Source organism: Kluyveromyces lactis, assembly GCF_000002515.2.
Source record: "Kluyveromyces lactis strain NRRL Y-1140 chromosome C complete sequence".
NCBI classification, from domain to species: Eukaryota; Fungi; Ascomycota; class Saccharomycetes; order Saccharomycetales; family Saccharomycetaceae; genus Kluyveromyces; species Kluyveromyces lactis.
Window position 1 is genome coordinate 932048 of NC_006039.1, and position 13596 is coordinate 945643.

Here is a 13596-nt window from a genome sequence, read left to right on the forward strand (position 1 = left end):
ATTTATATTTTAATTTTTATTCTGATGTTGATCAAAGAGGGCCCGTAAAAAGGTGAAGCCGTTCGTCTATGAAAAAATAATGAATAAGATGCAGACGAGACTTGTTAAGTACACATAATTTCAATTGAATGAAATAATTACTAATCGCTTTTAGTGGTACACTACTATTGCATCATTTAGATAAATATTTAAGCATGGTCATGGTGACCTTGTTTAGAACCGTCATTCTTTATGTTTTCTTTAATTTGTTTCTTCGTTTCTTCTGGCGCTCATCAATGATTTACGAAACAATTCAAATTCCATCTTCCAGGTCTTGCGTTGATAGTATGTAGACAGCTCACAGTAGAAAGTCAAAAAGAAAACATGCATTTTAGTTATTATTGGTTGAACGAGAAATTGGAAGTAGCTCTTCATCAGTACCGGAAGAACGAACTTGAGAGTATTCCTCCAACACCACATCAGAATCGTCCAAAAGTGGCTTGAAAGGAAGTTTGGAATGGATTGAAGGGAAATATCTTCTGTAAGACCAATGTGCAACCAAGATACCAAGTAGAGAACCCAGCATAACATCAACGAAATGGTGTCTGTAATCCTGCGTCCTGCTTAATGCTATAACAGATGCACCAACTAATGGTAAACACGCAACGATTGTTCTCCAAGAGCCCGTTTCGGGTAATTCAGTCAACAATTGCCCACATAACCATAGGAACAAGAACCCTAGACCAGCAAAGGATTCACTGGAGTGACCAGATGGTGTGGTTCTGAATCCATCATATAACACAGCGTAATCGGTACTTGTACAAACGTCGATAGCATACACCAAAGTGTTCTTTGGTGTACCATGCTTGGGAGCACAACGAGCCAAAAAATCTGGTCTGTGTCTACCAAACCAATTTTTCAAATAATTTGTCAACAAAGAAGTCGAAATCCATGTGAAAGAAAGCCCAAGTAAAGAAATGTACATCAAATACCATCTGTGCTTGCTATCTGCTAGTAGTAAGGAAAATAGAATGATAGTAAAAAATGGAACGAAATAACTGTAAACTATCAAGGCATGGTTATTTACCATCTCAACCTCAGCAAACGGATGTGAAATAGTCAAGTCGTTAATAAAGAATTGTCTTTGAAACGGTTTCTGATAGTACACAGGAATATTCACAAGAAATAGTACGACACATAAAATCAAATCAGTGAGTTTCCATTTTTTAAGAGACTTGTAGAACTTTAGCCTATCTGTACCGAAAGATACACGATCTATGCCCATCTTTTTTTATCTCTTTGTTGTAATTTTTTTTGTTTCTTCGATTATTCTATTGTTATCAATGTCTAATAATAATATATTATACTCTTTTTGGAGAAAAAGTGTCGATCTGACCTGAGCAGTTGATGCTTTGATTTATAGCGAATGTATACGATGAACCCAACAACTATCACCAAATAACGAAACAGCTAAAATAATGCCCAAGTCTTCGGCACCGTAAGCTCTATATACCGATAAATAATTTTCTTTTTAATAGCTACTGCAAGATTGGCATGCTTTAAACTTGCACTTGAACCCTTTAGCCTTTTATACACGGAAAAACTTGATTACCATAATCGAAACATGGAAACTCGGGAAGAAAAGGTACATAGAACGCGAGATTATGGGGCCACGTGAGAATGTTACCCGGATGTGGCGAAATGGATCCCTCCACACATATAGGCGCACAACAGCTCACGTGATTTTTGATATACGTAAAGATTTGACTTTTTCATGCGAAGAATTCTGGGGCCCACGAACGAAAGCTTGGCAAAAGTGATGTAAGGGTCCAGCATCAAATGATATACCTCAAAACTACTCAAGGCCGCAAAACAGAGCATGATACAACACCGTATATAACCTCCGGTTTTAGGTAAAACAATGTGCATGAGTTAATTTTGATTGGAGAAAGTGGTGTTTAGTAAAGCTGTGCCGGATTTTTTGAAAAATGCATCACATGGTTTTTAATTATGCTGAATAATACGTTAATGGTTTTCTCTGAAATTGAAAAAAAGTGACCACCGCTCTTTCATAACTGGTCCATATCGGTACTGCCGAATTTCAATGATTATGGGAGTATGTCTTAAGAATATATTTGTCATGAATCATCAGAGAAGAAGCTTGAATCCTCGGTGTTTATAGATTTTTTCCGAAGAAACTCAATGTAATGTATACTCTATTCTATGTAGAGGTCTTGCTTTGCAATGGGCATCAGCAGATAAAGAGGAAGAAACACAGGGGCAAAAAAAGAAAAACAAAAAAAATGTATGAAATGATTTTACGATATAAAGGGATGAGCTGTGTTTCCAGTTGGTTGTTGTATCGGTGCTATTGTGTTAGGAGTGTCTCATTACACCTCATTTACGCTAACAATTCCTCAAGATATTTGCTATTCAATAGTGAACTTTTTCACATACGTAACAAGACATTGCAAAAAGGGGACAGGATGGTTACAAACAGGGCGTTGACATATGTCAACTCTTCTACTCCATTGAAGATCATTGAAAATGAAATTGACTTGGATAATTGCTACGGAGATAAAGAAATTGTAGTTAAAGTTCACGCAGCTGCTTTCAATCCAATTGACTTTATACTTCACGACTTTGCAAACAAATGGCTCGTTGGTTCAAAACCAAAGACTATTGGTAGAGATTATTCGGGAGAAATTGTGAAGGTAGGCGAGAAAGTTGATAAAGAATGGGCTGTTGGCGACAAAGTTTGTGGGTTGTTTGATGCTGTTTATAATGAGCAAGGTGCTATGAGAGATTACCTAGTGTTTGATCCAGAAAGCTCAAGAACTAAATTGTTGACAAAGCTTCCGGAATTCCATGACGCACAGCATAGTGATTATGTTTTAGGTGCTGCTTGGCCCTTAGTGTTTACCACTACCATTCAGGGATTCACCGATTATGGTCAAAAATTCGGCCCGGATTCGAACATCTTAGTGCTAGGTGCCTCGACAAGTGTTGGATTTCACGTTATTAAAATTGCTAAGGAACTTTACAATGTAAATGCAGTCGTTGGGACATGTAATTCTAAGTCATTCGAAAGAAATAAAGAAGTTGGCTGTGATTATTGTATTGCTTATGACACAGAGGATATCCCCGTACGATTGAAGGAAGTAATTACTGACGAGCTTAAGGGACAGAAATTTGATCTTATCTTCGATTGCGCGGGTTACAACGATTTGATCCCCCATATCAACGATTACTTAAAACCAAAGAATCAAAATTCCCAGTACATCAATATTACCGGTACCGTTAAATATCAATTCGATCCTAAAAAGCAAACGAAGGGATTTATCTGGAAAAGTCTCCTTGGTATGTGCCGTTTCCATCGTTCCTTCAACTATCATTTCTTGCTAATGCGTACCGAGCGTAGTATTGGCCCCAAATTTAAAGAATTCTTGTCGAATGGACACTATCATCCACCAATTGACAGCGTGACTCCATTGGATCAATATAAAACTGCCGAAACAAAAATGAGAAGCTATGGGGCAAAGGGGAAGATGGTGATTTCATTTGAATGATCAAGAAGATCATCATTATGACTGAGACTTCTCTCCAACTTGATTGTCTTTCGACTGCCGTTTTCTACAACCAAATACCCTTATATTCGTATTTCAGCTAACAAGGTAGCAACATAAAATGTCTATCTTGTTGTACCTCGAGCCTCTTTTTATCAGCACTAGTATCAATGATTTCACTGTGATAATGGATGACAGTATTATTTAGTTTTGTATGCCTATCCAATTAAAATACATCTCGTGAGTTATCTTTTCAGTACAGTAGAAAGACCTGGACAACTTGCTTTTCACTTGGACTCGAAACTCATCTTATATGTTGGTGAGCAACATGTTCATGATTTACAGAAAATGACTATATAAGTTAAACTTAAAAAAAATGACACTTTTCCAAAGTTGATAGTAAATGAATACTAAAGGAAAACAAAGGAAAATAGAAAGTAGTTAGCTGTGAAGCACATTAGGTTTGCAATTGCAGGTGAGCTCGGGGCTGTTGATATAATAAGGAAAAGTCCGAGACTACAGTAAGCGTTTAAATTCTAAGTTTGTGATTAAAAAAGCTCATTTATCTTTCACCATATCATTGGCGGCTAAATTTGCACTGGCTAATAACTATTAGAACATGTCTAACTTCTTCAGAGACAACTCGATTGGGTTTAAACCAAGACACAACATATTCTCCAAATTAAGAACAGGCAAGGATACAGAATCAGATGAATCGAATAACTCATCAATAATGGAAAATCCATTTTTTCAAAGGACGGAAGAGAGTGTAAAATTGTTAACGCCCAAGGATAAACCGTTGCTTGCAAAGGAACTGATACAAAGCACACCAAAATCTTCGCCAACAAAAAAGCAAGCCGAGGAAGAGGAATTAGAAATAACTGAAGTAAGGGAAGTAGCTTTACAACAACCTGATGATGTCGTCTCAGAAAAAGACGAAAAGGAATCGCATTCTATCAACGATTCTTCAACAATTAATGATAACACATCCTCAAATGATGTTTTATTAGAAGCCTTCACTAACACCCAAAGGATATGTTCTAATCTAAAAATTGAATTACAGAAGCAACAGCAGAAGAATCTACAACAGAAGGAGTTGATCGATCAATATAAAGCAGAGATTTTGGCAGTAACTGAAAAAATTCATGTCCATAAAAATTTACTTTCCCTTTTAGAAGATCAAATCAAAGGTTTGAAACATAGCAAGTCAGAAAACGATTCTTTAATTGCAGAACTAGGAGACAGCTACAAATTGCTAAATGAGAAAGTTAAATCATCGATAGCAGAGTCAGAAGCCCTTAAGATCACTCTTCAACAGCAAAAGAGCCTCCAAAAAAGTCTTGAGAGTGCTCTACAACAAAAGAACAAGGAATTGGATTACAAGAAAAAAGAACTCGATGAATGTTCCGGTCAGCTAAGCGAAGAGAAAATAAAATACACCGAGTTACTACAACAGCTCTCTACTTCCAAGAAAGAAATAACAGCTGAAATTCAAGAATGTTTTAATAAAGTGGAAGCAACATCTAATACTCGTGTTGACACTTTGCAGAATTATGTTAACTCAAGGTTGCAAGCGATATGTGAGAATATAAAAGAAGCAAATGTTGATATCGCAAAAGGGCTAGGAATGGATTTAAATCAGAAAACTGAAAAGTTAATTTCGGAGTTGGGAGTTGTGAAAGACTCTGTTTCAACTGCTGCCACTTCAACTACGGAAATAATCATGCATGAAGTAAACAAACTATATGTGACACTCCCACATATCGAAAATATCGTTTCTGAATTAAAGGAAATGACCGCAAATAATGGTACACTCACTATGGAGTTTATCACATCTGCTTTCCTATCATCTGTTGATACTTTACTTAAAACGTTACAAGTATCTATGGAAAGTTTACAAAAACTTCCAGATGCGATTTGTACCTTGGATAACAAAATAACTAGCGCTGAAGGTTTCGAAAACGAAATTAACGCTTTGAAAGAAGAAGTTCATACGACAATGCTACAAAAAACCGAAACTGTTTCTATGCTCAGATCTAAAGATCATGAAATAGAGGAGCTCAATAATAACTTACTATCGAAGATTAAGGAACTAGAAGAGCTCTCAGACAAGAACGCAATACTGCAAACGGAATTTTCTTCCATTACTGTATCAAATGAAGCATATGTTAGAGAGATCACTAGGATCAAGAAAGAGAACGAGGAAGCAATTACGAGTTTGGATAGCAAATTGACAGCCCAGACAGAAATATCATCAATTCTTCAAAAAGATATGAATGACACAAAGAAGGAAATTGATTCCTTAAAGAAGAAACACACACAAGCATTAGACGAGAATAATTCCATCAAGCATAAATACGAAAACCTTCAGCAACAATTCCATAAAATCAATGTCGAATTGGTTCAATCCAAAGCAAAGGAATTAGAGTTTGGTGAGATAAATAGAAACTTACGAGAACAATTCGAGGAATTAGAATCAGCCTCTAATCACACTAGCAATTCTTTTAAAAGAGTTAATGATAAGGTACATGCTTTAGAGAAGGAGAAAAGTGCGTTAAATCTTGAAAAATTGGACCTAATGGATAAAATAGAAGAGCTGGAAGACAAATTAAAAGAAGCCAACAATCAAAATCGATCCAATTCCAACCTAGACCCGCCAAAAAGAAAAATATCCTCAACGCAACAAAAAATCATTGAAGACGATGCATTTGCACTATCTAGTGATGATCTTGAGCTGACGAATCCGGAGTATTCTATGTTGATGAAGCCTGTGGAGGCTCGTCGGATGCCATCTAAGTCAAATAAAGCCGTACGAAGAAAGAAATTACTTCTATCGGATGATTTAGAGGATTCTCCTCGATTAAAAAAGACCAAAAGATTCAGATAAGTGTTATATTATGTACATGCAGCTATTTAATTTTTACTACTAGGTCTTGTACCTTCTTCTCGTCGAACCTATGGAATAGCTTTTCAACTTTTCCTTCCGAGGCGTTGTCAATATTGTGGGCGTGCAAAACAGGAACGTCAAAACAGTACTTATCAAACCATTGTTTGTTCTCTGGGTCCATTATGTCAACAACCTTGTACTTGCAATCCTTAAAATCAGGTTTTTGAAGCACCTGATCCATAACTGATTTAGCAGTATCACAAAGACCACATTGTTGTTTAGAAAACAGTGTTAATTGAACATCTGATATATTATAAAGAATCTTTGAAGAATGGAATTTACGAATGTTGCGGAACATAACGCCATAAATTCGCCTGACCGTTCCTATCTTCCCTGTTTTGTTTCAATGATATGTGTTTTACAAATGCCATTATGCTCTTTCATATCATTTCTTGTTTTTCTCTAATGCCAGATGGGACTTGTTAACTCGAAGTCCACTGGAAATCTCGTATGTTCCTGTTAACATTTTAGTACTAAGGTAACAACGTTAGAGCCGATTACGATCGTTGCCTGCATAGCTTAAATGCGAATACCGAATAAATACCAACTTTACAAGAATTACTTTAAATACCCAAAGTCTATATACGTTAGAATACCTACTGAAAGGTTTAAAGATTTTCAAACGAATTAGAATTACTGAAAAATTCGCCCCAGATAGATTCACCTCCAAGCTGTTGAACCATCTCAAAGAAACGGGTACCATCTCTTTGAAATCTAGTTTGCTGATCGCTCACACTTGGCGATATGGGCGAGGTATGAGATTGCATGCTCTCTGTAGAGGGTGGGTTTCTGTTCATTTCATCAAAGAATTGTTGTAAAGAGTCGTTCCCTAAAAAGTTCAGCGGAGTTTCCGGATGCGCTTTAATGCTTTCATTATGGGGGGAAAAATTCTGACCCATAGCTTCCATTTTCAATTTGAGTATTACTGAGGACATCACTTTAAAAATCTTATGGCAATTATTGGCGGCTGAACACTTATCAAAGAGAGACACTAAGACAAGAAGAATTTTGTTGCATATTTCCTCGAATTTTGTTGGAATAGCATCGTCAAATTGTTTCGTGTGATATATCACGTACAGATAAGTCATACCGCACATGAACACATTGTGAATGGCTACCCAAGTATAATTCAATTTTTTCTCTAGAGTTAATTTGTAGTTTATATTAGCGATATCCATGGAGCTCTCGTACACAACAATGAAACCAGCATTGTTCAGGGTAGGACATTTAGGAGATAAACCATACAAAATATGCTTTGTATAGTGATAATTTAGAGCAAAGAAGTCTATCGGAAATGAACAGTTCATCTGTATGGATGTCTTTGGGATAACTCTCTGAAACCAAACATCTAGTTGATTAAGGATAGCTATCCTCCAATCTTCTAAATCTAAAAACTCATCAGGAATGGTTGCGTTAGGAGCATACATTCTTTGCACAATTTCTGATTGTATTTTTCTTATTTGGAACATCGATAGACATACAGATTTGTAAGTTGGGTCAGAGTTAACTAGTGACGGGGACGAATAATCTCTGACATTATCTTCTGCAGTGGTAATCAACGCATCATCTAGGGAGCTTGGAAACATAGTTGTCACATTTACATCAGGAATGCTGACAGGTCTTCCAAAATATGCACATACCTGCCTATCCATTGAGTAACAACACCAGAAAAGCCGCCTACGAACATCTCTTATAAAAGGTTCATAGTTTTTGTTGAGTTTTTCAGCGTGTAGACCCAGATCCACACATAATCTAATAGCAGATCCAAGAGTGTACCACAACCCAGGAACCGTAGGTCTCATCAAAGAATATACAGCAATCAACAAGAGTCCTTGCAAAGCTTCGAGCCGATTAGTTTTTGACGTGTAAAGACTGTCTTGATATTGATCAGCACAAAATTTGAACAACCGGTGATCAAATCCGGTATTAATCAAAATTTTTGTAGAAAGCCCAATTGCAAATACAATGTTCAAAAAGAAAAACGGCTGATGGTATTCAACAGGAATCTTGTCTGCATCAGGATTTTCTTCGAGGTATGAAACCAACGTTTGTTTGAATTCTACTGGATTGAACGCCTCAGGAATTTGAAATATATCATTAATCTTTGTGTGGTCAGAAGCCCAAGATACATGAGGCGAAAGTGAGCCATAAATGGGCTTGAAATACTTCTGTAAAAATAGTTCCCGATGTAAGATTGGAAGTTGAGAATTCGAAGCGGTAAAATAGTCTGATATCATTGCTTCAGCTTGAGATTTTGACGGTATTTTAAGAGATTGTTTTTTTGTAAACCTTGGTATCTTATGAGCGGTACCACCTGCACTGTTTTTTTCATCTTTCGGTAGTACATCAGGTCTGAACTTAACAGCTGTGAACATCATTTTGGCGAACGAGATGCCACTCGAATCACCAAGATAAGATGCAGAGGGTTCCTCCATATCAGCTTCGTGTTCTATCTTTTGCTTGACTATGCCAACCTTGGAAAATTGATTGCTGGCATCTTTCAAATCTCGGGCGTTATCTACTATTCCATTCAACATCGAAGTACCTTTATTGATTATAAAGCCTGCCATCTCATTGCCATTGGGCAACTTATGCTTACCTCTTAACCTTTCCCTTTCCTCAAACAGGCCAATGTCGCATGCTTTATCATCACTAGTGGCTGGAATATTGCCGTTTGCGTGCTCTGGATCGATGCCATTCTTCTCAAGCAATTCTTCCAAAGCCAGAACTTTATCCTCTAAATATACAACATAAGAACGTGGAATTTCTCTTCGCGTACTGGGATCAATAGTTATGCATGGTTCCTGTGCCTGAATGCACTTCGTACATGATGGGAACTTATTGTCACACTTTATCTTTCTAATTCTACACCTTTTGCACGCTGCAACTGATCTGTAAATATTTCCGGAAGATTCCTTCGTAACTTTATTTGCCATTTCAAATTGAGGACTTTACGCTAACAACATCAAGAGAACACCTAACAAACACAAACTATCAATCAAAAGGATCGTGGAGTCTTATTCCAAGTATCTTGGTCTACTGTACTTCTTGGTTCGGTTTATTGTGCCTGGAAGTTCAAAAGACATTAATGAATCCTTTCTTGATTCATGTTTAATAATATTTTGTAAAATGTGAAAGTCTACATAAGAACAGATCGGTGTAATTTCGAGTAAACACAACTCTCCAAGCTTGTAAGGAGTGTACAAAGAAACGGGACATCTTCAATGAGTGTTCCAGTGATACCATACCTTGACTATGATATAGTAGATCTCGGTTCTGACATTAAAAAACCAGATTTTCCGCAATTGAGTGAATCTCATCGCATTAATGAACAACAGTACTATATCACTGAGGACACGCCATTGAATAAGAGAAACTTCATGTATCAGCCTTGTGCTGCAAATCTAATGTTGGATAAGCTCAAGTATTGTGGCACAGACTATTTTGATAAAAGCTCTATCAATTTGATGGATAGATCCGACAAATTAGCATTTTCATTGGACGACCATTCGGTGAGTGTCAGCGAGAACTGCGGGTGGAGGAGCGTTAGAAGCGACGTTTGTATGAAAGAAGGAAAAATATACTGGGAAGTGGAGGTGAAAAACGTTTCTGATACATCACACATCAGATGCGGGATAAGCAGAAGAGAGGCATCAACAGAAACTCCAGTCGGATGTGATTTTTACGGTTATAGCATTAGAGATAAAGGATTGCAAGTTATTCACGAAGGCCGCTTGCATACAGTTTTGAAACCACACGAGATGCAAGCAGGTGATAGAATCGGATTTCTACTGACTTTACCTTCCCTGCAGTCTCAAAGCGAGCAAGCCATGGATTATAGTTTAAAACGAATCCAAGAGCTAAACAACGACGACAGCCGCACCAACAAAAGGAATAAGAAATTCAATAAGGAATTCTACAAGTTTTTACTGCGTTCATGCGAGCCAACGAATGTAGTTAGAGATCAAATTGCCATCAGATATAAAAATCAATTGTTTTACGAAAGTACCGATTATGTCAAAACTACAAAACCGGAATATTATGACAACAGGGACGACATGCAAAAGTTTTACGAACTTGAAAACTCGAGCTTCGAAGTTTTCGTAAATGGTGTTTCCCATGGAATAGCTTTCGAAGGCCTTACACCATTCTTACCTCCGTTCAGCGAATTGCAGTACAATGAGAAGTTTTATTTGCATCATTGGAATAAACGTAATGTCACGAAGGGGATCGAAATAAGAAATAAATACGTAAACAACAACAGGCTAGGTTATTATGCCACTTTGAGTTCATTCCAGGGAGGCACTGCATCGATCATAACAGAAGCCATGGAACTCAAGTTTCTACCGAAAGATGTAGATATCAAAACTCTGAATGATATCTACAATGAGCAGATCGCAAGTGATATTGTATGGGACTTAATAGACGAAATTGATACATAAAATAGAAAAAGAATCTTTCTAAATACTCATTTATAGAGAACGTAACCGTAAATTAACATTATAGTTCTCCAAAGCTTAGCACTCCAATGTGTTGGACCAACTAGCACCGTGAAAACATTTCGACCGAATAGTTCATGGTTATAAAGAACTTAAACTATCCTTATACCTTATATTGAGTTGTTACCTTAAAAATAAAAAAAAATAGTTGGAAACACAGTAAACCAGAAGAACTTCATATGATAGAAAAGGGATCACTAAATAGAAGGTAAAACACTGTACAAGAAGCCGTCATATACTGACGCCAGCAATACGAATAATATCTCATGCAATATGAGTGAATCAGGAACTTTGACAAATAAAGAATCAGATACTAAAATATTAAGTGTGCTGGTGTCTGATCCTCAGAAACAGAAAACGCATTCGCAGACATATATCACCTATCAAGTATCCACGAAAATAGATGGCAAAGATGAACCGAATTGTGTGGTGAGGAGGTACAATGATTTTGTACTCCTACATCAAATATTGATAAACGATCATCCTGCACTGCTTGTTCCTCCATTACCCGATAAGAAAGTCCTAAATTATCTTTCAGGGGATAGATTCTCACATTCTTTTACTCAGAAACGTTGTCGTTCTCTTCAAACGTTCATGCGCAGGTTGTTGAGTCACTCAGAGCTTTCCAAATCCAGGATTTTGGAAACGTTTTTGACCAGCACAGATTGGGATGTTTATAGAAGGAGTTTGACGGGGCAAATTTCCACTTCTGAAGTTAGTGATGTTTTGATAAACGCTTTCAAACACGTAAACAGACAAAGGGATGAGTTTGTCGAGATTAAGGAAAAGAGCGAAAAGTTAGACCATAATTTGAGCCATTTGGACAAGCTATTCCATAAATCTGTGAAAAGAGTTGATCTGATCGGACAGAATTTGAAGAAATTACAATCCTCTTTATCAGGATTACAAGAACTTTGCTGCGATGAAAAGGAGCTATCAAACAGTATCAAAGCCTTTAACGATGGAACGATGCAATTGATAGATTCATTAAATGATTTGAACAAATACGTTGACTATGAGTATAACGTTGATATTAAAGATATGATAAACTATATCGAGGCATTGAAACAACTAATAAGGCTGAAAGATCAAAAACAAATAGATTACGAGGAGCTATCAGAGTATCTAACGCGATCCATAAATGAGAAGAATAATTTACTTTCTGGCTATGGGTCAGGAAATTATTTCAAGAGTAAACTGGAAGAACTAGCTGGTATCAATCAAGAAATGGCAAGAAGAGATAAGATAGCGAAATTAGAGACCAGAGTTCAATCTTTAACGGACGAAGTCGAAAAATCAAAACAAGTCGCTGATGAATTTGAGAAAGAGGTTCTCAAAGAGGTCGAACAGTTTGAACAAATAAAAACTTTGGAATTGAAAGATTCGTTAGCTGCTTTGGCTCAAAAACATATTGATTTTTATGATGATATGGTGGAGAAGTGGTCGAAGATCGAAGAACGTCTCGAAAGCGCCTGACGGCTGGATTTTTTTTTGAAGCCTCTCACTGTGTTTCAAAACACTACAAAGGCTTCGTAACAATTACGTAGAGACATCGATTAATAAGTTTGTACTTTTGTTTCAGTATTTATGACTATCTAGCTATCTTTATGCAATGAAAAAAAAAACGAAAACCAGAAAGAGAGTACATCCATCATGTTGTGAGCATCACTAAAACTTGGAATTGTTTAATTGTGTCAAACTCAATAAGTACAATTAACACTCTGCACCTGTTCAATCAGGTCATGCAAAAAACTTTCATCGCAGCCAGTATCTATGAGATCCCAATCAATTTCATCGTAGACGTCTCTATGCGAATAAAATGCATCTCTAAACTCCTGGCCAAATTCATCTTCAAACTCTTCGAGCGTTAAATACTTATCCCATTGTAGTGGAGGGAAGGTCTCTTTATCCAGTTTTCTATCTTTCTTTGTTCGTGGTTTGGGTGCCCTATCATTTTCTCTAACATAAAAGTAACGTAGAAGCATTATAGCTTCTCTGCGCAAAACGCCGGGGATGCTCACATATTTATTAGATTTATTTGTAGATGTATCATTATGAATGCATAATATAGATCCATTCCCACCAAATCTTTCATTTCCGCAACCAAATACTACCTTCTTGATACCCAACTGTTTTAAAGCACTTGCACACATGATACACGGTTCAACGGTGACATATAGCACAACTTCAGAAAGTATTTTAGGGTCCGTCCCATATTTCTCTTGAATTTGCTTTATGCCCATAAATTCAGCATGTGAGATGCCGCTGATCGACTCATTGGTACCATTCATCCCATATGCAATGACTTTGTTTAATTTTGAATGTACAAAAATACAGGCAACAGGGGTTTCTTCATGATCTAAAGCATATTTCGCCAGCGTAATGGCTGTACGCATATGCAGAAGGTCCTGGGACATCGTTTATAGTCGTTGCTGAATATTTCACCACGGTTTCTCTTGCATGCGCTGCTTTTTCTTGCTCATCGGAACTGCCTGGAAACGTTATATAGTTTCTTTTCGAACATACATTCCTCAATATTAACCTTATAAGAAATATTGACAGAACAGTAGAACAAACGACGAATTAAAGATAAAGAAATATGTAT

General features: G+C 36.9%; 8 protein-coding genes across 8 annotated transcripts; 4 read left to right on the top strand and 4 right to left on the bottom strand.

Annotated features, from left to right (window-relative positions):
• Positions 1-370: 370 nt before the first annotated feature.
• On the bottom strand, positions 371-1264 carry DPP1 (bifunctional diacylglycerol diphosphate phosphatase/phosphatidate phosphatase; the record flags this gene model as incomplete). The annotated part of the gene is made up of 1 exon (XM_452683.1): positions 371-1264. One exon carries the CDS (start codon positions 1262-1264, stop codon positions 371-373), a length of 894 nt encoding a protein of 297 aa, XP_452683.1.
• Positions 1265-2186: 922 nt separating this feature from the next.
• YIM1 (Yim1p) lies at positions 2187-3548 on the top strand (the record flags this gene model as incomplete). The annotated part of the gene is made up of 1 exon (XM_452684.1): positions 2187-3548. One exon carries the CDS (start codon positions 2187-2189, stop codon positions 3546-3548), a length of 1362 nt encoding a protein of 453 aa, XP_452684.1.
• Positions 3549-4164: 616 nt separating this feature from the next.
• ZIP1 (Zip1p) lies at positions 4165-6432 on the top strand (the record flags this gene model as incomplete). The annotated part of the gene is made up of 1 exon (XM_452685.1): positions 4165-6432. One exon carries the CDS (start codon positions 4165-4167, stop codon positions 6430-6432), a length of 2268 nt encoding a protein of 755 aa, XP_452685.1.
• Positions 6433-6454: 22 nt separating this feature from the next.
• Positions 6455-6790, bottom strand: MGP12 (Mgp12p; the record flags this gene model as incomplete). The annotated part of the gene is made up of 1 exon (XM_452686.1): positions 6455-6790. The coding sequence occupies one exon, from the start codon at positions 6788-6790 to the stop codon at positions 6455-6457; it is 336 nt and encodes a 111-aa protein (XP_452686.1).
• A 310-nt stretch (positions 6791-7100) lies between these two features.
• Positions 7101-9428, bottom strand: KLLA0_C10923g (uncharacterized protein; the record flags this gene model as incomplete). The annotated part of the gene is made up of 1 exon (XM_452687.1): positions 7101-9428. One exon carries the CDS (start codon positions 9426-9428, stop codon positions 7101-7103), a length of 2328 nt encoding a protein of 775 aa, XP_452687.1.
• Positions 9429-9716: 288 nt separating this feature from the next.
• On the top strand, positions 9717-10934 carry BRE2 (Bre2p; the record flags this gene model as incomplete). The annotated part of the gene is made up of 1 exon (XM_452688.1): positions 9717-10934. One exon carries the CDS (start codon positions 9717-9719, stop codon positions 10932-10934), a length of 1218 nt encoding a protein of 405 aa, XP_452688.1.
• Positions 10935-11264: 330 nt separating this feature from the next.
• SNX4 (Snx4p) lies at positions 11265-12467 on the top strand (the record flags this gene model as incomplete). Its single annotated transcript, XM_452689.1, has 1 exon — positions 11265-12467. One exon carries the CDS (start codon positions 11265-11267, stop codon positions 12465-12467), a length of 1203 nt encoding a protein of 400 aa, XP_452689.1.
• Positions 12468-12691: 224 nt separating this feature from the next.
• Positions 12692-13408, bottom strand: TAD2 (tRNA(adenine34) deaminase; the record flags this gene model as incomplete). Its single annotated transcript, XM_452690.1, has 1 exon — positions 12692-13408. One exon carries the CDS (start codon positions 13406-13408, stop codon positions 12692-12694), a length of 717 nt encoding a protein of 238 aa, XP_452690.1.
• Positions 13409-13596: the final 188 nt, after the last annotated feature.